General features: G+C 37.7%; 1 protein-coding gene across 1 annotated transcript in view; it reads right to left on the minus strand.

The window, feature by feature from the left end:
• Window positions 1-24,937, minus strand: part of lama2 (laminin, alpha 2) — a 278,494-nt gene extending 253,557 nt beyond the window's left edge. Inside the window, exon 1 of the mRNA XM_088324972.1 lies at window positions 24,839-24,937. Coding sequence (XP_088181098.1) covers window positions 24,839-24,905 — 67 coding nt within the window. The 5' untranslated portion in view covers window positions 24,906-24,937. The remainder of the gene's footprint in view (window positions 1-24,838) is intronic.
• Between the last annotated feature and the right edge of the window lie 263 nt (window positions 24,938-25,200).

Below are 25,200 nucleotides of genomic sequence, written 5' to 3' on the forward strand. Positions count from 1 at the left end.
AAAATCATGCTCAATTGAGTTAAAGGAGCTGTCCAGGATTTTGAAATGGTCTACTCTGTGATAAAAGTAATATAAATCCACTACATATTTACATAAACACAGCTAATGTTTCCCAGACATGTTAGACACATAAGTGATGCTGATATATTGGTGTGTATGTTAGTTCCCCCACCCCCACACTCTCATCTTGTGTGTTTGTGGTGGGACTGATCTTTGCCAATGATGTCCTCTTCCAGACGGTCATAAAGTCAGACTAAACAGGAAAACCACCAAGTTATAGCCGGGTAATCCTCCCTTACCTCCAGCCCCCACACAGAGAAACGCATAAGGAGAGGTTTGATACCCTCTGGTTTTCTCAGCAATTAAATTCATGTTGCAGACATGAAGGTCGAGCTTTAAGCCACCAGATGTCAAAAATTACAATTTGGACAGCCATTCTATAAAAGATCAAAATTGTTTCAGCATTGAAAATGCACTGTGCTAACTCCTAATGAAAAATTGCCCTTGAATCTGTTATTGAAAAAATGAAGTCTAGCAAGAATCTTTATGCGCAATTACTCCTGGATAAGTGGTTAGAATGATTTAAGCCAGTTCAGGACAGCTAGTAGTAAATCTTTGTTACGAGTGGTCTTGCCGTTGCATGCACACAAGTAACCACTCACACACACCTGATGAGGCATTGATGAGGACATTGTTAAATCATCCTCACAGCACCTCTCAAATACACATGTATGATTTAAGAAGACTCATCTGGGCTAGCCTTGTGTTGCAGTCGCCTCGTTATCAGCCAAGGCTGCAACACACAGACACACAAACACACCCACCAACAAATACACAATTTCACGATCTGGGGGATACGAGGAAAATGTTCAGCTTGGCAATGAAAACATGCCATTGGGCAGATTTACAGAAGAGCAACTTGATGTCTAGCCCCAGAAGATATTTACTACTGGTGAATAATCTAATCTTCTCATAGCTACAACCAAAAACGACACAGCGCAAACGTAACATCAGGATGAATGACCACATCAGTTTTGGCATTTATATCTGTAATCCTAGTCCTTCAGGCAGCTGATTGCAGAAAATTGGGAGGGTGCATAATATATTTTATACATATGCTTCGTGAGTCTGCTTGAGGATTTGGACAAGCCAGTTCCATTTTGTAATACTGTGCTGTGGATTGATAAAACTTGTTAAAAAGGAAGGTCCCATGGATACCAGTCAGTATCAGCAGATACTTACAATGGTCAATAATTAGTGACAAAGTGGAAGTTGCGCTGGGGATGGATACTTCAACAAGACAATGACCCTAAACACTGCTCAAATGTTACTAAGGCATTGATGCAGAGGATTAACTACAGCATTGTGTCATGGCCATTTCAGTCCTTTAACTTAAATATTGTTGAAATTCTGTGGTATGATTTAAAGCAGGCTGTCTATCCTCGGAAACTATGAAACCTGACTAAACTAAGGATGTTTTGTAAAGAAAAATGTTCAAAATACTTTCAATCAGAATCCAGACAATCATTGAAAGATATAGAAAGTGTTTGGATGCTGTTATTTCTTCACAAGGAGGATCTACTGAATGCAAATATCATTTTTTTTTTTGTTGCGCTGCCCAAATTTATGCACATGCCTACTTTTGTTTAGGTCAGGGTCTCCAACCCATTTCAAGCGTCAAGCTACTTTTTGTTCCTAATTAGCGCAGAGGCAATTCACTTTGATAAACATTTCTCAAATAGCAACCTAGTAGCGTGATGGTTAGCTAGAAGAGTAAACTGTCACGGTTGCCATGGCGCCGAGTTGGTCCTGCCCGTGTGGTGCCAGCTGCGGCTTGTCCACAGATTGGCTTCCCTGCTATTTAAACCCAGTCGTTTTTGTTCCCGACTACAACTACTCTCCTGTTCTGGCTTACGACTCATTTCCGACCCCGACCACGTCTTGCTCTCCCAGTCTCGGCTACCGAGCAGTTTTCCACCACCTAACACCGCCATTTCTCGCTACGGAAGATCCACTTCCGTGTTCGGATCACAATCCGGGTACGAGAGCGACTTGCCTCCCGCGGCCAGCGAACACCGGATCGTGAGCGGAGCCCTTCCTGTTATTACTATGTTTTTAACTATATTATTACTAGGTTAATTATCAAAAATAGGATTTAACTGGCTCAGTCAACCAACAAAAAAATAATTTTCTTACAATGAGCCAGCACTACTGTGTCTGTTTTCAGAACAGGATCACGGGCACCTCAACTGTCCTTGAAGGGCACCCCTGTGCCCGCGGTCACCACGTTGGAGACCCCTGGTTTTGGTAGTTATTAAACACTTTCTGTAGATCCCATAAACATCATTTAACTTTCAGAAATCATTGTGTTGGTCTGCTAAATTATTTGTTAAACCGATCTTGTTTATCCAAACAACGAATGCTCATAAAGGAACATTTTGACAAAAATCCAGGGTGCCCAAACTTTCTCATATGACTGCATATATGTTTTTGTACAAAGATCAAAATAGCGTAAAATCAATCAATAGATATTGAGAAGAAAGCTTGTGTCACGTCAATGCCCCATATCTGTTTTAAAGATCAGCATGCGTATAAGTATATTTTATAGAAACATACATAAATATATAGTATAGATGTTGTGTATACATGAAGAAAATAATGTCAAAGTACTATGTTGGATAAAGACATTGAAAAAACATGTGGCTGTGCACGTGGTTACTAAAGGTATTACGTCAGCGTTCCATCTCGGTTTTGAACGATCAGTGATACGTATATTTTATAGAGTTATATAATGTGAGTGTGTGTGTGTTATGTACACATAGAGAAAACAACGTCACAGTAGGTTATTAGATAAAGACATTGACAGAACGCATATTACAATGAGACAACTGGAGGCTTTACATCAACGATCTATATCTGTTTTTAAAGATCAGTGCACACACTCCTACGTACGGTGTGTATTTGACAGGCCAGGAAATAACATCATTTTCTAGATGAGGCCAGCGGGGGACACAAGGGATTCTGGGTAATTGGAAATCCAGATGGACGCGCATGAGTTTCGCCGAGGAAGGAGTTACCGAGGAGATTGAAGTGAAAAAACAGGCGACCGCGTTAACAGCGTTCATTTCTGTCTTTTCAACTCCAATCTTGGTTTTATTTTTCTTATTCTCTTCTGGTTTTCCATTTTCAACTAATACTTGGTCTCTTTTATTTTCATTTTTACGCCATGGCTGACGCGAAAGATAGAAAACAGGTAAATAAACCATTAATTTGCCCAAACCAGAAGTTAAAATAGGAACATTTTGTATAAGACGAAATATTGACAACACAAATTCAATCTCTTAGGCCAAAAGAATTATCACGACAGCTTGCAAGCAGACCTGCAAAGAAATGATTTAAGCACTCCACAGCGTATTAACAGATGTAAGACAACAATTTGAACACAAGATACAATATTTGCAGGCCAGAATGAATAAAAGACAGATGTTCAGACGTTTATCTAAAATGGAGTTTGAACATCCGGCCATGGTAATAAATGGCTGGCAACATTGGGATGGGCAGAATTGCACACATATGTGTTTTTGATATATTGGTCCTACAGGTATTAATTTTTCTGTCCTCGAAGACACCTGACAACTGACACCAGCACTATGGCTAAACCTGCGGAACTCCAATAACGAGCTCAATCTTCAAAATTAGATGAATTGGATCAGGATAAGGAAAGCCTGGCATGCATTTTTTAAGCACTTCACATGAGTTTACCATTACTGTGACATCTTTAAATTAAGAATATTCCAACAATCAGTCCAAGTGATGTCCAATGCTTTTAATGCCTGGCTCCCAGGCAGTAATAAAAGACGGCTATTGATCAGGATGGAGCTGGACTGTGCTATGCTGACTCACTGCTTTTGGCCACTGCTGAGGAGTACACCTTTGCTAATAGCAGCTCCGAAGCATGCACACACTGCTCTGGCAGAGGAAATGTTCATACTATCGACCATAGCTGAGATGCGCACTTGACACTGAGGAATTTATTTCTGTGCTCATGCTGCGGTTTTCGTTGGGTCTCGGTTGAACAAGATGCAACTGTTTTGTCAACTAAGAAGCTCAAATTGGATTTCGTGTTTTTTCACATTTGTTTTCAATAGCATCAAACTGTCCCTACTGATATTCCAACAAAAGTATCTGTCACACTCATCTGCACTGACAACACTGCTGTGAATTACAGTGTGTTTCTACGTGTGTAGCGAAGCCCATAGCATACATTACAGTGGCACTATGGACAAACTGCTCCCTGGATAGACATTGATTTTCACCCAATGGATATTACTGTTAGCAAAACCTATTAGCTCGGTGGGTAATGGGTACCAGTTATGAATGAGCCCCTATGGGCAACAGAAGGAAAGAAAGGGGAGGGGGCTTGGGGGGGTTCATAGATGGAGGATTGAGAAGAAAAAAATACAGGTGAATGAAGGAAAAGAGAAAATTATACAAAAATACAATGGTCTTCATAATTTGAAATTGACATTTGAAACAAGAAAATCTTAACTATGGAATTAAAAAAAAAACGATATACTGTACTTTGAGAATGAGGACAACACCGGAGAAGATTTTTTAAAGTAAGGGTTCTCGAATGGGGGTACGAATAGTCATGGGAGTACTTGAGGGCACTTCAAGGGGAACTTGGTATTTTAAAATGTATCTTAAAGAGTTGCTGTAATGCAAATTGATTTGCTTACTTTCCATCCACAGACATTTAAAATATTAAAAAAAACAACCACAATGATATAGTTCATTTACAGGATTTTGTTTTTTTTTGCTTTACATATTTTAACCCATTTAACTGGTAAAAAAAAAATAAAACCACAATGAATGTATTTTTTAAAGAATTTCATCAAATTATATTCAATTTTAAGCTATTATTTGTCTAAAAAAACTGCATTTGAAATTCAATTTTATTTTTACTTATTTTATCAGCAAAAAAAACTTAAATTGAAAATATAGTGAAATGAAAAAATAATTCGTAAATGATTATTTTACTTCAATAGAAAAATAGGATCAAATATAGTAAAATTAGTAAAACTACAGGAAACAACCTTTAAAACAAAGAATGTTTAAAACAATGTGAAAAATAAGTTTAGAGCAAAAGTATGAGCAATGGTTTAAGTGTTTTCTTCTTGCTGTGCATTTCCCTAGGGGTACAGCAATTTAAAAAAGGTAGAAACACTGTCCTAAAGCACTTCACGCTATACATTTCAATAAAAAGAAAAGGTAAACATACCTGTCAACCTCCACGGCTCCATGCCCCTAGAAATTGTTGTATTTTTCCTTACAAAATACAAAATAATACGTGTTTCGTTATATCATATATATTGTTAATTAACATTTTGTTGTGAGATACTGAGTTGCTCGACATGAATGGGGTTTATTATGAAAAAAAAATAAAAAATGAAGTAGCTTGGAGGTTCACTGTAGAAGAAAAAATTCATGCAAATATAATTATGTAGAATTTTCTTATTCAAATTATGAATTTATTTTCTGCATTAAATTATTGTTAGTAATATACTGATAAGGGATAACCACAAACCTGTCTTTTTTTATTTTCTCCTTTTATACTTCCTTTTTTTCTTAACTTCTTTATACAACATGATAATTCGTAATATAATGCATCAAAGCAAGTGAGCCATTTGAGAGCCGGCTCTCTTTAATGAGTTGAGCCGAAAAAGCCGGTTCTCTAAAAAGAGACGGACTTCCTTTCACTACACAACTACCACATGAAATCCGAGGCGGCAGACGCATGCGCACAGTAGCATCAATCCGCTCGCTTCGTTTGCAACAAAACAAAAAAAACGATACCGAGATAGAGGCTACCTCGGCGAACTCGTTTGACTTGGTTGATTTGCCGTTTCGTGATAGTCGATGTATACTGGATGGTACCCATAAATGACAAATTTGCGTTTTTCCGTACAGATTTTCTCGTACGTCATACACGTCTTAAAATGCATAATAAACGTACTTTGTACGGCAAAAACGTACAGGTTGACAGGTATGGGTAAGCAAGAGTGGGGCTGAATCCGCTCATTACTGAAACACTAATTTTGTCATGCTATGAAGACCTGCAATTTTAGCAAACAACTGCGCCATTTATAAACGGGGAGAGAAAAAAGAAACAAAAGTAATTCAAAAACAAAAAAATCACTGGAAGGTGTTTGCAATATTAAAATTGCCACACAAACGGACAAGTGCCCAGCAGCAATAAAATTTGTATATTATAAAAGAATTAAACACATTTTCAGTGCGGAGATGCAATGATGACACACAGCAGACATAGCTGTTGTGAAATAGTGATGAAATGTTTGCGTTGTACAGACAACTTTAGACAAAATACACTGCCCAGCGAGCATGATAATATTTTCATGAACTGCCTTAAGCTACGGTCACCGAGCACTTTCCCCCATGACATTATTTTCATTAGCTTACGCGATGCCTCGGTATGCATTTCCTTTCAAAGCTACATTCGTCTCTGGTCAACTTTGATTGAAACGTGGGTCTACTGTGGGAAGATGTTCTATGGGTTAATGGTGTTTTTTGCCACAAGTTAACAACCCCTCTCAACCACAACAAAAAAACGTATTACACTGGGATAACAATGAAATTGGGGTCACAGCAGAACCATTTTAATGCCTGCGTGTGTGCAGAACTTAATTTGAAGCTTTGACTGTACCCCCAAGATATTTCCCAGGGGGTTTACTGTTATTTGTGCAGACATCTCACAAAAGCATCATCAAAACCTGGATAAGTCAGAGCTTTAAACATCTGCTGTTGGATCTTTAATGTCTGCTGATTTGGAACCTGCATGCAACATATTTGTTGGTCATGTGTAGCTGGTCATGTATATACTGAACTCATACCAGAGACTGCAATGCATGGAGTAAATAAATGTTTTCTTGCATTATCAATGTCTTGTAAAGCAACATACACAAATAAAGATGACTAGCATTTTTGAACCTGGGTAAATTTGTGTGAGGCCGAGAAGAGCTGAATCATTTGCAGGGTTCATACACTTTTTCATGGCCAAATTCAAGAACTTCTCAAGCACTTTCAGAAACAATTTCTATATTTTCCCAGTACCCTCACAGGAAGATATCAAGCACCTATCAAAAGAACATTTTTGTTGTCGACTTTCATGACTAAAATAAATTTGCTATCTTGCTTCTAGCACATACTTTGTGCTATTTATATCTGTCCCCATCAATGATTTGGGGTTTTTTTGTGTCAAAGGTCTGCGATAAACAGATATGAATTCTGCCATTATGCTTCAACAATGCACATGCAGCTTGGCGACATCAAACTTGTTTACAAACACAGAAAGGGCTCTATGGGTGTTGAGTAGTAATTCAGTTCAATACAGGGGAAAAAAGACATTACTGTATGTAGAATGATAGTGTTTGCTCCGAAGCAGAGTGCATTCAATCTTTCAATCTTGGAGACTGCTGATCTTTTGGTTTTTGTTTAATTTGTTTTAATCAATATTTTGCGTGTTTTTCAGAGGATCTGTGTCTCAATAGGTTAAAATAGAATTGTAAATAATTATTAAAATTTTTTGCATTTAATCATTTATTTTTAGCTTTGAAGTGTTAGTATTTTTATTTCTTATTTTATTGCTTCACTTTTTCAGGGATATTGTGTTAAGGATGTCACAGAGTGTGCGGTTTCCTCATGCGTGCGAAGATAAGCGGGAAATTGTGGTTCAGTCTTGAAGAATATTTATTCTTAACAGCAAGCAGACAAGAACTCGTCTTCATCCGATTCAACATGGCAATCAACTACACAGCACAACGATAATATAGTGTGTACGTAATGACGTCACCCAATAGAAAACGCCTTACCGCAATTCCACGAGTAAGAGCGCCATATAAATTGACAAATCTCAACATATTGTGTTGTTCGACTTTAAATCTATTCAGTGTGTAAAAACTTAGATGATTTTGTATTTTACAATTATTTTGTAGATTGAGTCAAGTCAAGTCATGTTTATTTGTATAGACCTTAATCACAAAGAGTCTCAAAGGGCTGCACAGATCAAAGACTATTGCAAACTACAGACTATTATGACACGATTCCCTTATCTTGTCAACATAAAATATAGGTTATTCATATGCTATAGAATAGAAGTTTGTTTTAAGCTTAGATTTAAACATTTTCACTGAGGTTGCAGATCGAATCTCAGGGGGAAAAGCATTCCACAGCACCAGAGCCCGAATGGAGAACGCTCCCGAAACTACGGATCTCTTCTTGGCTTTTGGGATCACTAGTAGACCAGCATTTTCCGAGCGAAGTCTCCAGACCGGAACATAGAGGGAAATTAAATAAATTAGATCTGTAAATGTTTTATATTTTATGTGTTTTTCAGGTATCCCCGGCAAAACATGAATTTACTAGTTACTAAATAATTTGGTGCATACTATTTTATTATTGTTGATAATATATCATTTTAAAAAAATCTGATGGCAAAAACAGTCGGCTTTTCTCAGTGAACCAAACCAAAAGAAACAGCTTTCTAAATAGAGCTGTCCTCTTGGGTTTGACCAGTAAAGGATGGTGACGCTTCCTATGACAACGCCATTATGACAAGCCACTAGAGCAGGCATGTTGGCGTCATTTTCACACACATTAAAAAAAATGTCTTAATTTATTGCGTGGTCTAAAGATTTAGACTGCCAATAAACATGGCGATGCAAACAATTTGAAGTACTCTACCTCGAGCATTTTCCTGACCTTGAAAAGACAACATTAAAATTCGAGCATTTTCAAGTATTTCAAGCACCTGTACAAACCCTGCATTTGGCCAGGAGTGACTGCATTCTCAACATGAATCAAATGGTGTAATATCTTCCTTGGGACACATAAAGTTAAAACACTAAAATAAACACTGCACATTCGACTAAATTTACACTGGGATGAAAATACAGCCCCAATTAATGTATTCTTGCTTTTTATTAGGTAATAGTCACAGGAGCAATACTGCTGTACATTGATTGGTCAATATTTAGAGAACCCATTACATTTTACAACAATGTCAAACCCTTGTTTGAATCAATGGAAAAATAATTATCAGGTGTTCCTGATCTGAAGTAACTACACTTATCAATAAAAATCTGGTTTAAGGCTGTATTGCTAAGCAACCCCAATGTAAAAGATTCTTTATCTTTATCAAAATGCCAAAAATTTGGAAATTTTGGGTTCACTTTTCTTGCGGTTCTTAAATCAGCTTACTAACAGAAACATCACCTAATTGAAAGTAGAAAAAGTACACCAAAAAATGGGCTTTATCTGCTGCCTCCCCACAAACTATGAGCATGTTAATTTGCTTTAACAGCGCAGTGGATTTTTTCCACTAATAAATGTGCTGACGGACCACCCATCCTTATAGCTTCGGGCCGGGCTGAACGCTTAGGTCAGCTGTCCTCCGCGGATCCAAACAAGGTCAGGCAAGAAGAGTAACATCCAAATAACTCACTGATATTAGACCCTGTCTTAAAGCGTGCTCACAAGATTTTTTAGCGATAGTCTTGTGAGTTATTGCTCATCGCTAGCTCAGGAGTTTGTCTTAGTATGGTCAACCACGCAGATAATAATTAATAAAGAAGCCAGATTACTAAACAGTCGTTGTGTTCTCAGGAAGAGAGTGACACGAGGGACTAACTCGCAACATTGCACAATCACTGACCAACACTACCCTTATTCCCAGGGGGAGCCAGTGGATTATTCTTCTGGCGCTGCAAAACCCCCGCCTATGGGCACACGCATACATTTTTCATCTTTTGTCAAACGTGAACATTTGCTCTGCATTAGCCCCTTTGTGGCTTTGCCTTTGACCACAATAATGGAAATAGAAAAAAACTAATGGAAATGTGAAATTCTGAATACGGTGCGCTTTGTCTTTCTGTATTTCAACCATACACACAATATCTGTAAGAAAGGCCACAGTAATAAATGCAAAAGCAAAATGCATGCAGAATTTTTTTCCCCAGCATCTTAACTCCACTTCTTGCAGTACCGTATTCTTCTTTGTCTTGATGTTTTTTGTATTCTCACACACACGCACACCACACATACACGTAAGCTGTATGAATGCCATATAACCAACCGGGCTTTCTGATGGACTCTTATTTTCTCTGATACTTTATCAGCGCAATAAAACAAACATTCAGCAGGAAAATAACCACTTTCCAGTTTGTATTCTCTTTTGGTGTGTGTGTGTGTGCATGACTGTGTGTGTGTGTATATTAATTTCTACTGAAAAGCTGAACTGCAAAGTGTCTATGCGTAATGCAAATTGCATGTGGCCGCAAAGATAGACATCATAATTCTCTGATTCAGTGATTCACTTTGCAAACAAGACACCTGTGATTTAAAATGCTTCATCAATGTTAAAATCTCTCAATCTTAATTGAGTTTTTTAATTATCTATTTGTCTGTTAAGTAAAGTGAAGGTCACCAGTGTTAGATTTTCTTGTGGCCGCTTCATTTTGTATTTCAAAATATGTCATTGAAAATAGGTACTTATGCAAGGTAATTTAAATAATGAACCCTTCAATAAAAGTCACTACCTGGCCTTAGTCCTGTGTGTTCAAAGTCTTTATTCAATTGCCTGACCCTTGGCAAAAACTAGCACATTTGGATTTAAAAGCCTTTGATAATGGCAGACCAAAAAAGTATAAATTAAACAGCCCTGCAATGCAATTGTACAGCGCATCCATCAAGTTGAACTGTCACAATAGTCATTTATGCCTCTGGAAGAGTTGGAGCAATTTTACTAGGAGCACACAGCGGGTTGGGGTTATGAAAACATAAGACTAGTGAGGGTGATCCAACAGGGTCGAAGATCAAGGGTGAGAGAGGTGAGAGTTCAACCTTGTATTCCAGGTTGTGGCAAAAAAAGCAGGACGAAATCCTCTAGGATATTCACCAAACTAATAGATGCAACTACAAACTATCCAAAACAGTCTCTGGGAATCTCTTCCTGTGATACTAATACACCGAAAACCATGCTGTGACCATGTGTCGAACAAATATGTGCGTGAGGCCAACCACGATTTTCGAGCAGCCACTACAACCAGCTGCTAAGAATTTATTTACATCAAAAACAAACCTGTCACATTTCAAACTGACAGGCTCAGTTGGTTAAACGTAGCAAAATATGCAGATGGGGATCTTTGGAAGTCAAAATTACACAAATTACATTATGGTTTAGGACTGCATACAACAGCAAATACCCCTAGATTGGGTAATGGCTCAATCAGCAGAACAATTCGACACATAAAAAACATGAAGAAAAGCATTATGCAATCTTACACCTGCAAGAAGTGGAACTAACTAGACTGTTAAAAACTTCTCAAAAGCTGGGAAAACGTATTATTTTAAAGCGTGTTGAAAAAAATCACTCAAGTTAAGTCAAGTCACATTTATTCATAAAGCCCTTAATCACAAAAAAATGTCTCAAAGAACTGCACAGGATTACAATTACATAATTGCACAATTACCTGATCTTAAACCAGCATGCGGGCAAGGAACAACTCAAAAACCTCAGCGTGAGGAAAAAAGAGAAACCTTAAGAAAGGACCTCACATGTGGTAATCCTCCTTCCAGGATTGACCAGGGTGAATCACATTTAGCATTACTGTACACAGAATAGTAAACACTAGGTAAGATGTTGAAAATGTTCGGAAAGTGCATGACAGCAACGACGCCCCCAGCCTGTAAACTAGTCAACAAAGTCTATGACGGCCACGACGCAGCTTCCCATCTCTACCAGCTAGTAAATAGAATATAATTTACTTTTATCGTCATTCTTTGTAACCATGCACACAGAACGAAATGTCGATACACCTGACCCGTACAGTTAAACTGTAGCGAGCCGATGCAGCCGCAGCCAAACAGGGCGCAGCCATTTTAGTCATTAGGTGACCAAAACCCCCAATTCCAAACCTTAATGCCGAGCGCCAAGCACGGAGGCAATGAGTACCAATGTTGTATGTCTTAGGTATGACTCGGCCGAGGCTTTGACCAGCGACTTCCCAGTCTCGGAGCGGGCGCCCTACCATCTAGGCTACCGAGCTGGTTGCAGGGGTTGACATGCTTCAGGTCAGACGCTGGTCCACTGACTCATCTCAAATCGTCCTTCTCCTTTGTATCACCGCCAGGCAGGCAGGCAGTCGCTGTCATGATCATCCAGCAGATGTTTGATGAGGTTTAAGTTCCTCAGTTGTGGGTTTGCACATGGATCTTGTGTTGTGTGTAAAAACTTTCTGGAGGAAATGAAGAAAGACAGATAGGAGGACAAGGAAGAGTCAAAAAAGGAGAAAATGAGAAAGAAAATGGGACATAAAAAAAGAGAAAGAGGAAAAAATGAAGAGGAAGAAATACACGCAGGAGTAGATAGTAGTCCTCTTTGGACTAAAGAAGTTGCAGGTTTGATTCCCAGCTCCTCTGGGTTAAATGTCAACGTGTCCTTGGGCAAGACACTTAACCCTTTATACCCTCAATAAGCAGGTAGGCGCCTTGCATGGCTGACTCCACAACCGATAAGTGTGTGTGCGTGTGTGTGTGTGTGTGTGTGTGTGTGTGTGTGTGTGTGTGTGTGTGTGTGTGTGTGTGTGTGTGTGTGTGTGTGTGTGTGTGTGTGTGTGTGTGTGTGTGTGTGTGTGTGTGTGTGTGTGAATGGGTAAAAATGTGGAGTGTATCTTAAAGCACTTTGTGACTGGTAAAGCACTAGATAAATGCAGTTCATTTACTGTTTTTCAGGAGTAGAACAGATGTAGAGTGAAAGAATAAACCTTAAAAAAAAAGGACATGAAAAAGACAAAGAAAGGAAGGCAAAGAAGAAGTGAAGAAGAATTGCAAGAATAGGTGAAGCAAATGCAGAGAAAGAAGATAGAGAAATAGAAAAGAAAATGCATAAGATGAGGGAAAGAGTACCGGTAACCTAAGGAGAGACAGGAAAAGTAGTAATTTCAACTATAAATTCCCAGACAACCTTGGTATTGACCAGAATTATATCGAAACATGTTTAAAGTTGTTTATTGAAGTGTTTCACGAAGCCTATTAAGAATATAATCTCTGAGTTTAGCTCACGGAAAGCAATAAGAAGTGCAAGTGCTAAATTTAGTGTAACAATAATTAAAGACTAATTATTGAATAATAGAATGCTCAGATTTAGGAATGTTTGAAACCATTTTCTTCAAAGCAATAATATAATAACAATAATAACTCATACTAATAACAAATATTGACTCGACTATCACATTGATTCATAAGACTAGCCATGAAAGAGCAATAAAGTAAGAATCCCCAACATGATGCGATGCCAAGCACATCAAACCAAATGACAAGGAATCTTGCCATGCCGCTTTATGCCCTTCTTTGAACCGATGCGTCATTTAGTTTTCTCTTCCTGTCAAAGACGGTTTGCCTTTGGTGTCCTCACTGTTAATCCGAAGATTTCCAGGCAAACAAAGTAAGGCCAAACATAGATCTAGGCTATGGTTGCAGAGGTTGTGAGCCCCACTTTAACTGCAAGATGAAAGAAAGGCTGCTGAGAAGGAGGAGAATGAGATGAGTGGAGGGAGTGGGGGAGCAGTAAAGAGGAGAGAAATGATGAAATGGTACAACACAAAGTGCAGAACGCTTTTGATGGGTGGAAATGTTAAAATGGTACCCAAAATCCATCAGCGAAACATGTTAGATGTTTTCCTTTTTTTATATAAAGTTATAGTCCATCCGGATTTCCTAAAGCATGGACAAACGTTATTTGTCAGTAAATGGATACACCATCTAGGAGGATCCGGAGGCCATGTATTGAATGGAGAGAGAGAGAACGAGAAAGAGAAAGAGAGACAGATAGAAAATGGCACTGTTAAGAAAGGAGGAGGCAAGACGAGATGTAAAACTATCAGCGGCGGAACAGGGGAAAGTAAGAGAGTGTCATTATTGACACCATGTGTTACCCCAGGAACCTTCTTGGCAAAACATGCATGTATACGGATCAGAGCATGTGAGGAACCAGCATCCAGCAAAGAAGATTGGTGGTGGGGAATTCAACTTTTGGCAGCTGCATGAGTGAGGATGTGACCTAGGGTCACGAAGCGAACATCTGTGGCAGGCCCTCTGTGCTGCTAACCACAAGGTTAAACAATTGAATCCTTTAAGTCTCCGAACCACAAACCTACCTTTAACTGTTGTAGTTGTTTTCAATGAAACCCTTAATCAACATGACTACTGCTTAATGACTCTAGTGAATGTTCAAAAATGTATGACAAGATGCATTTTTCCTTTTTAGTGGGTCCCCAGTTTGAGACTACACCCGAGTGGTTAAGGGATCCAACCAACCAACCAGTCATATACAGTACTGTAAAATTTTGTAAATAGTTGCCTTTTCCTAGTTACAGTGAAATATGACTAAAACATAAATACTGTACACGTCAATAGCAGTGAATAAGTCAAAATATATTATCGAAGACATATTATACTCCCAGATCTTCAATTATTATAATCCAAAGATGAAATAGTACAATAGTCAAGACAGGCTAACGATTAGCATATTATTTTAGCACATTAACAGCATTTCTAAGTGAGACAGAAAAACCTGCTTTTTAAATAGTGTTCTTTCATCCATCCATTCACCCATCTATCCATTTTCTGCACCGCTTGTCCTTCAGCATGGTCACGGTTGTGCTGAAACCCATCCCAGCTATCTTCAGGCAGTGAACACGGGGCACCCTGCACTGGTTGGCAGAGACAGACAGCCATTCACAATTTCACACGCTACCTCATACCTAGGGACAATTGGGAGTCACCAAATAACCAACCATGTATTTATTTTTTTATGTGGGAGGAAACCAGAGTGCCCCAAGATTACCGATGCAGGTTCAGGGACAACATGCAAACGCCACATGGGAGGCCAGGAGCTGGAATTGAACCGTGGAACAACGTGGGGCTGACGCGCTAAACACTCAGTGGTCATGGCAAACTGTGTTCTTTAAGTTGTGATTTCATTTTTCACTTTAAATAATGTCATAAGAGATATTTGGCTATAATCAGATTTTTTTATATCCACCTTTTCCAATCAACAATGCTCTTTATGTCAACCAATCAGCTTTCTTTGGCCAGAGTTTACCTTCTGCCTTTTCTGAGTTTTTCGTTGTCGTGTTAAGTTGCTTTTAATTTTTCATCTTCTTTGTCGGTTCCTTGTTGTCAATATTGTAAAAGATTTAGCCTTCATGGTATAGGTGAACAAAAAAAGTCCCTAGACTATGCCCTAGGGACTATCTAATGATAATCCCTAGGGCATAGTCTATTCGTTTTTTTCAATTTAAACACTAGCATCACTTACATAGATAATACTAATCAATTTAGCACTTAATGCTAGTGTCTCAAAAGTTAACAACTAATGCTAGCACTGTGGACACATCCACTAGCCGCTAATGTTTTTGCATAAATGCATGACGTTTTAATCATGCAAATTCAGAAAGTATGATCTTCTCAAACTTTAGGAAAACATGAAAGAATAATGGACAGAAATTTGCTAGTTTTCCAAAAACATTTCTAGGGGGATGAGTTATGATTGAGGATTTTTTTAATATGTTCTTGCCGGGGCGGCAGGGCGGCTGGGGGCTAGCGTGTCCGCGGCACAGTTCTGAGGTCATTGATTCACATCCAGGACAAGCCTTCCCGTCCGGGCATTCGGTTTACTCCCACATTCCAAAAAACATGCATGTCAGGTTAATTGGCTGGTCCAATTGTCCCTAGGTGTGAATAAGCAAGTGGTTGTATGTCTCGATGTGCAACCAGTTCAGGGTGTTCCCTGCCCACTGCCCGAAAATAGCTGGGATGGGCTCCAGCATCCACACAACCCTACTGAGGATAAGCAGTGCAGAAAATGGATGGATGGATGTTCTTGCCATTTCGCTAACCACTATTTTATAATTTTGTGTTTTCTATTAAGTATTTTGTTTTTCATGTCTTGCATTAGTATATTCATTTATTTTGGGACTTGTGAGTTTTTATAAATTTATAGTATTCAGTATTTTTTTGTTCATCTCCCTGCTCCCCTGCAATTTGGTCTTCCACCTTTTGCCACCACCTCCATCACACGATTCAGAATTTTGGGCAAAAAACAAGGTGAAATTCAAAATATTAACTTCAGGGTGTGTATGTGGTTACAATAAGAGATGTTCAATTTTTGTTGTGCATATCACAATGAGTGGGGATGACTCATCAGTTTTAAAACAAGAAATGTGGATAGAGTTCAAATCGAGTGAAAACCGAGCTGACTCTTTGACAAGAGTCATCCAAGGTGCTCGTATTAAAGTAGCCCCAATATGTTTGGAAGAAAAGTACGATAAGAAATACCCACACACTCCACATTTAAACAGACATAGGGAAACAAGACAAGAAGAAACTCCTTTCTAGCGAATGCAATAAAAAGTAGCTTGAAGCCAATATTAAGTAAAACTAATTGTTCATTGCAATTAATGTCAGTGGACTAGTAGTTTGTGTTTCTTTGTTTTTAATTATCATGCGTATTGAAGCCTCAAAACCCCCATGAGCAACACAATTACATGCTTCTGTTTTGGCTAGGGTTATGACCATGAGAAAGGTATCATTAGTAGTTTTATGTTGATTTTTCATTCAAAGAAATATGAATACAGTAGGTTGTATGAATTAAGATTGCTTTAATGTCTTTGTGTAAAGCATTCTAAATGAAATAAGATAATTACTAGTACCTCTGTTAAGGCAATACACGCCCAAAAATAACCTCTATTTTTGCAACCAATAGTTATTTTCATCTTAACTAATAATAATAAAAAGAAAAATACAAAAATGTTATATTAAATGTTTTGAAAATCATTTTAAAACAACTACAAGTCTAGCCCAACAAATTTTGGTTCAAGAAAGTATTGGGAAGAAAAGAGTCCTGTTGAAAACGTAAACGAAAATAACTGATTCAAAATCAGTGTTAACGTAAACCATTATATCCATAGCTTTTGCGTTTTTTTCTTTCCCTAGCTTATACTCAACCACAATTGCAGATAAGTGGTGACTACTTTAGGCACGTCTTGTAAACCATTGAATCCAGAATTGTGCCGACAAAATCTTAAGCACAAACATTGAAATACCTTCTTTAGATTTTACAATGTAGCATTTCTCAATTGTTCAATTTTTTAAAATGGTGGATTAATTGAATTAATTCTATTTTTGCCCAGACCTGATAGTAACTCCGTCCATCCATTCATTATCTGCACCATTTATCCTCAGTAGGGTCACGGGGGTGCTGGAACCCATCCCAGCTATCTTCGGGCAGTGGGCAGTGGGCAGGGGACACCCTGAACTGACTGACAGCCAGTCGCAGGACATACAGGGACGGACAACTTACTCGCTCATTTTCACCTAGGGACAAGTTGGGCCGGCCAATTAACCTGACATGCATGTTTTTGGAATGTGGGAGGAAACCGGAGTAAACCCGCCCAAGCACGGTGAGAGCATGCAACCCCCACACAAGAACGTTTGATCACAAGACATCAGAACTGTGCCGCACATGCGCTAACCACTGCGCTGCCGTGCTGCTCCCTGGTAGTACCTACTACTGATACTTTATAGGGATTGGAAGAAAAAATACATTTGATTTATTTAGAGTAGGCCATCCAAGGATCCACATTGCCCATGGTTACAGAATGAGGAACTCAAATGAAATGTAGTGATTTTGTTGTGTTTTACTTGCTTATTCAATTGGAGATTGGCCTTCCAGTATGGATTGATTTAAATTAAATTCCTTGTAAGAATTTCCAACTATGTTGCAGACAGGACCCTCATGAGAGTTAGTTATAGATGTGGCTTATACAGTAGTAAACATGATTTTAGCTGGGACTGCAATTTTTTTCCTTCAGGTATATATTTTCTCCATGTAAACAATAATGTAGGTGCCTTTTCTAACATCCCTCCACCAACAGACAACACAGCCTTACTAATGCATCAACTCAGGCCCATGTTCTCACATTCACCAAAGTAGAGGTGTGTAGAGCAGCTTTTGTATCACTGGAAGAATTAAGTATTGATTTTTTCCTTAGCTTTATCAGTGTAGCTCTGACAACAAACCAGCCACACAGCACATGAAAAAGACATACATTCTGTTCTGCTGAGGATTAGCAGCTTTTTGGTGGGCTCAAATCCAAAAGGAAAAAGGTCCCAAATCAAATATTACCATCTGACAAGCGCACATAAAATAAAAGTTTGTAATCATGAAACATAGTAACTCTTGTAGTCATTCTAAAGTCATGGAAAAACAGTTCCAAGTATTCAGTATTGACAGGAAGGATACTGCATCTTTCCAAGTTAACACCCTTTCAAATTTAGAACCCAAAGGAGTACTATAATCCATACACTCATGCACCTGTTATCACTCCAGTGACCTGTGTCTTTGGCACAATGTCATTGATCGTGTTTTTTCGTTCTCTGTCAAGGTTCTTGGAGGGTGAACACAGTCTCTATATATCACAGAATCTTTAGATTTAAGTGCAATATTGTTTCTAAAAGACAAACAATAGTCCTAATATGTCAATCAATGGGAAATATGTCTCTAATCTAACAAAAATAGTCAACAGTTCCAACTGGCGTGAAAAACAAGTAGTTTTAGTGACTACTTTTCCAAGGGGAAGCATGGATATCAAAAGGGACAGGGCCTAAAATTGAACCTTGAGGAACACCAGATTTTATTACATGGGGTTATGGGTAGAACAGAAAGTAAGATTGATACAAAAAATGAGTTCAAAGTTAAAACACATTCATATGTCCCCCACAAAGGTTTAGACTCACAAAAGGTCTTGTGACTTTATATCAAATGAGTTTTTTAGGCTTCTACCCTTTCCAGACTGCGTCACAAATACAAGCTCGTTGAAGTAAAATGTTATAGCATCTCAGCAGAATCATCTTGTTGCACAAACTCCTCAGACAGTTCAACAATGCTGCACCAAAAAGAAGAATTAAATATCTCTTCAACCTAATGGGACAATTTATTTATTCTTATAATTAAAAATATGTCTTGTGAACTTTGCTGACAATTACGCAAGAGAGATCATTTATCAGTGGGTTTTTTTTCTGCCTAACATCTCCTTATCTCTAAATGAGTTGGCTGATCATTCAACTACTCATCAACTTCATCACTATAAATTTTAACGAAATATCAATGACTTACTGGAAGTTGAGAAAGTTTGACAGATTTCCCATTGGACCATTCCGTTAAACCTCACCAACTAAGCGTGGCAGTTTTACATTAACAAAACAGGCTAGGATCAACATGTTTCAGAAACATTGAATTGAGATGGATTCATCTCATGAAAATATTGATTTCTCTAATGGCCTGGAGAGAACGGAGAAAGAAAAAAAACCCACTGGTTTCAGATTACGTTCATTTCAAATGCCCTCGGGGAGTCATTCAGCACACCTTGGTTAAATTAGCATTTACATAAACTGATAAAAACATCTGTAATTGATTTGAAGATTACTTCTGGAATGTGTATTAGTATTGCTTATAGTACTGAGAAGCATGCAAATTCATTTACCTGTACACAAATCATCAGCGAGTGTTTTGGAATGTTACTGGCCTATTTTTCACTGCCATTCTATTTCTGTTAAAATTGGGAAAGGCCAAGAAATAATATTGGAATTTTAAAAAGTAAGCAGCCAGCTAGTACTGTATTAAATATGTCAGGGTGCAATCACTGATTAATCGACGACTAATAATTTATAAAGCAATTATTTTGATAATCGATTCATTATTTAGATACCTTTTGTGCTAAAATTCCTGGAAAACTTCTCAGCAATATCTATTAGCCATTTATTTGTACACGTCTATAATGACCAAATTAATTTTGTCTGTATCAAAATGTCTTGGTCAGAACTTTCAGAAATTTCATGTTTTTCATGAATGCTTAATGTTTTGTTAAAACCACACTTGTAAGGTTTAATTTATAAAATATTTATTCTTTTTTGTTTTTGTTTTTTTTAAGAGGTATTTTTGGAGGTGGATGCTCTCGACTTTTACTTTGGATAACAATTTTGTGACACTGTATGAGCCATTTCATAAATTTCCATTAGTAAATGTTTTCTATAATGACATATATAATTAATAAAGGATCTAAAAGCATATAAAGTATCTAAAAGCATTTCAATAATTAATAAAGCCAAATTCATTTTAAACTATAATGCATTGTATTTATTATATGGTTCTGTAGTTCTGCCATACATAACATATTGTGCAGAAGTCTGTGGCAATAACTACAAAAGTTCACTACAGCCCCTTTTTATCCTCCAAAAACGTGCAATTAGAACCATACACAGGGTAGGATATCGAGATTTATATACTATATATATATATATATATATATATATATATATATATATATATATATATACTACAGCCATATCCCCCTAGTGGATAGTGGATATCGAGATGATACTAATATTTCATTCCTGCAGTCCAAATTATTAAAATTGGATGATTTAGTAAATGTTTTCACTGCACAATTGCTATTTATTATTATTATTATTATATATTATATAACAGAGCCATGTCTCCCTAGTGGGAGGTGGCTAGAGTCTTTTCTGACTCTCCCTGGGAAATCGATACAGAGGAGGGGATTCCCAGCCCCCTCACCCAACCCAACTGATGTGTTGGGAGTCATTAGGTGACCAAACCCCCCAATTCAAACCCCTAATGCCGAGCGCCAAGCAGGGAGGCAATGAGTACCAATGTTTTAAGTCTTAGGTATGACCCGGCCGAGGCTTGATCCAGCGACCTCCCAGTCTCAGGACGGGCGCCTTACCCGAAGGCCACCGAGCTGGATTAATTGCTATTTTAGGTCAGCGAGAAAACATCCATAAATTATTCATTCGGAAAGAGGGAAATTATAACTTAAGGGGCTGTAGTAAATTCATAATCCCAAAGGTGAGAACAAACTGGAAAAATATGTGTGTGTCTTTGTGTGGAGTCAAACTTTGGAACAATTTACAAGACGAGATTAAACAATGTCCAACTATTTACTTGTTCAAATTCAAATACAAAAAACATTACTGATGGAATACAGAGATGAATAAAATGGGGTATACGCAATGTTGCCTCTAAGCTGCGCGCGTGCGCAATCGCGCACTGCCTGCACATTCTCAGCGCACAAGAAAATAAAACAAAAAAAAATTCCAAAATGAAAAAGTAAAAAAAAACAAAAGGAAGAGAAAAAAGAAGGAAAAAAACGGAAAAAAATCAGAAAAAAAACAGAAAAAAAGAAAAGAAACAGACAAAAAAAAAGGAAATAGAGAAAAAAAAATAAAAAGTAACAGCTAGGAAAAAATAAACACAATGAGATGTTTTAAAGGAATTAAAAAAATAAAAAAAAAACAGGGAAAAAGAAGAAAAAGTTTGTGTTGCATTCAAATAATTTCCAATTATACCAAATTTAATTTAAATCAAATTGTACTTCCACTAAAAAAATGTGATTAAATACAGTTCTGTATCTTGCAACCGACGAAATAAGCCCCCAAAATGTTAGTATTATGCGTCAAAAGATACCAGGAAAAAAAGAAAGAAAATCTTGTGAAAGAATTGTTGTAAAAACAAATGAAATTTGTAGGCCGTAAAACCTTTGCAATAATACACTAGACAATTCATTCAAAAGTGAAACATTTTTTTGCATTGCCGGAAACTCAGCAAAATGTAACTTAATGTTAAGTTTTGGACATGTTTGATAATGATTTAGATGCCACACTTGGGATTGCCGTTGCTCACTGTTGTTTCAAGCGTTGCTCACCGACTTTGTGTGAACGCTCAGACCCGTGAAAAATTAGAGGGAACATTGGGTATGAGTGATACGAGAGATTGGGAATAGTGTTTCTAGAACTATGGTTAACTTTGTTGTTATTGTTGCTATTGTTATATCATAACTGTTATTATTAATGTTATTACTATTGTTGTTATTATCATTGGTGTATGTAATAGGGAAGATGAAGGGGTGGGGGATATAAGGCTTCATAATACCGCTTTTCGAACATATTATGTAACATTATTTTGTTGTTGAGTTATTGTTTTTGTTCCTTTTTTATTTTAATATCCGAAAGAAAGTTTTCATTCATTTCATATGTTTTTACATACATTGAATTGATACATAAACATAACATATGTATGTTAAAAAAATGTTAAATAATTCTAGTTAACTTAATCTCGAAATGTTTGACTAATTAATCGTTGTTAATACAATAATCTGTTGTATCCCTACATAAAAATAAAGGTACAAAAGGAGGGGCACACATTAAAGTTAAAGTACTATTCGACAAAAGGTAATTTTCTGTCAGTCAATGAGTGTCACGGCACATCCTAATTTCCCACTGTCATTCAAAATTGCCGTTGCGATTTGATCTTTATCCACCACATTGCAGCCACCCACCCAACACATATTTTCACTCAGTAGCGTCTAAATTATACAAAGGAAATTGATTTGATTTAGTTTGAGATCCTCAGAGGGCTCTGCTGATATTATTTGAGTAATGCCAGAAACAGCATCCCTGAGCATGTCAGTTGATGCGAACAACTCCCTATGGACCTCAGTAGAAGCCAGAACGACAATGTAGAGCACACAGTATAGCACTGAATCTCATGAAAATTTGAGTAACATCATAAAACAACAATGATCAACAGGCTGCTTGCCCTGCTTCTCTTTCAACAGGAATCTAGACCAGAAAATTTATTTGAAACAGCACCAGTGCTGATAAATAATTAAAAAATGACATCTCTTCTTAACTAAGGGTGATACGAAGTGGCAAAGAACAAGAGCTAAGAAAAGCAATGTAGTGATTGTCACGAATGATGAGTCAAAAACATTAATCTTGATATAAAGTAGTAAACCTGATAACCAAGTCAAAGATGCATTGCTATTGTTAGGCAACATTAGAAAAAAGGAGCATGGGATATTCTTTAGGGTCAATTTTAGCGTGATTGCATATGATGAGATCTCATTAAAATGATAAAAATGACAAAAACGTAGAAAAACGGGATCTCACTTCTGAAATGTTAAACATTCAACTGAATGAGTGTTTTCTTAAGAGTTTACTGTAAAAAACTGCCTTGTGTTTTAACACCTGCTAATGATGAAAACAATATTCCTAAAAAAATATACCGTAAATTCCGGACTATAAGCCGCTACTTTTTTCCCAAACTTTCAACCCTGCGGCTTATTCAGTGATGCGGCCAATCTATGTAATTCCTCTAACGGCCTCCAGCGGCGCTCAAGTACAAAATGTGAGATTTAGACTGCAACTTCTTTGCTTGTGCACAAATTAAATTAGCGTAGACCTATCCTCATCATGCAAATTGCAATAAAAAAGGCACAAGACGCGTGGGACGACGTCTATGTGACAAAGTCACTTTCCCATACTGAAGGAAGACGACTTTGATGACGTCGATTATAAGGAGGAAGATAAGGACGGTTTACCGTGCTTAGTACAAGTACGGTAAGTTTTTTTAACAGAGCTATTTACTGTGTTGAGAGCGTGTTGCTAGTAGCGTTTTGCTACCCTTCACAGGCACGGTTTGGGATGAAAGTTATAATATTATTATTAAAGCTTTGAAAATTCTCTCGGTGTACCGTCCTTCTTTGTAAATATGTGTAACCATGTATAATATGTATTTGCAACTGTATATTTTTGTAATGTATTTATTTTAGAAACTTATTCTGATATGTTTTCTACGAGCAAATGAGAAAGAAGGGGCGGGGCAAACGCGGGCTGATGGGAAGTGGAGTAAGGGTGAGACGTGTTTGTGGACGCGGCCGACAATAGTGGATATATATATTTCCCACCCTTACCTTTGGAAATATACTTTTTGGACTCTGCAAGTCTGCATTAAATCTTAAGTACCGGTATCATTTTCCGTTCAATTTGCCGGCTGTGTTTTTTGGACTTTATTGGGTATTGGTTAAATTGGTGTTTGAATTGCGTTTTTTTAATGTGGGCGCATGCGGCTAATATACAGGTGCGGCTTGTGTATGTACAAAATCGGTTTTCCTCCCGAAATTTGGTGGGTGCGGCTTATAATCGGGTGCGCTCTATAGTCCGGAATTTACGATATATTTAAATAATAAGCAGAATACATACTACAGATAACTGGTATGGGAACCAATATCTGCTATTGCCAATATTCGTCCATCCCTTGACAAAATAATTAAAACGACTAAAAAATGTTGTAGTTTTACACTGCAAAGGCCCATTCAGGCTTGTTGTGTTTGGATTTTAGACATCAAAATACGCATGCAGGCAGAAAACTAAACCCCTCCCATGTCCTTTTCAAAATGTCTAAAAAATTAAAACTTGTTATCCTTTAATAAAGAATATTTAACTATTTACTTTCAGAATTAATGTAGTTACATACTCCAATATAAAGCTGTGTTGTATGGTGAATTACAAAATCTACAAGCATTTAAAAACATAAATAGTTAAAATATACATACGGTACCTTGTAACCATGGTAATCAGAGGACAATTTCAGTAACACTTCAGATGTCCAATTAGCTACTTTCAACACTCTCCCACGTTTTTTTTTATATTCTAACATCACTAAGCGATTAAAATATAACAATGTAAGAAAGCTTAATGAGGATAAATTAGAATTAAAAGCGCCGGAAATGCTTGTGTTTTTCGTCGCGGTTGCTAGCATTTCATTAATTAGCTCATTAGGCTTAAAGGGTGCCGTCTCCTTTGTGTGACGTTATCAATAATGGACGGACAAGACTCTCACCTCTTTGCTGCGCGTGGCCACATTTCCATAGCAACGCGGCGAGGAGCACAAACCCGAGCCGCCTCATATTTTGTCCCGTGTGAAGTTTTTCCTGAAGGAGCTGTCGTGTTAACTGTGAAGGAGGGATTTGAAACGAACTTTGCACTCCTCCTTTTCCTCTCCTCCCTCCTCCTCCCAGTCTCGGTCTGAGGGGAAACATGTGGATGTGTTGTGCTGGGAAGAAACCAGAAGTTTGGGTCCCAACTTGACAACTGTTTGAGGGCTCCTCCTGCTGCCCTGTACAACTCACAACACTCTGTACACCAGAATTGGTAACAACTCAAGTCCAGTAATGTTTATTTTTACAGCCGTTAATCACAAGA

This window comes from Urocampus carinirostris, chromosome 20, assembly GCF_059441175.1.
Source record: "Urocampus carinirostris isolate Australia breed hairy pipefish chromosome 20, RoL_Ucar_1.0, whole genome shotgun sequence".
Classification (NCBI taxonomy): Eukaryota; Metazoa; Chordata; class Actinopteri; order Syngnathiformes; family Syngnathidae; genus Urocampus; species Urocampus carinirostris.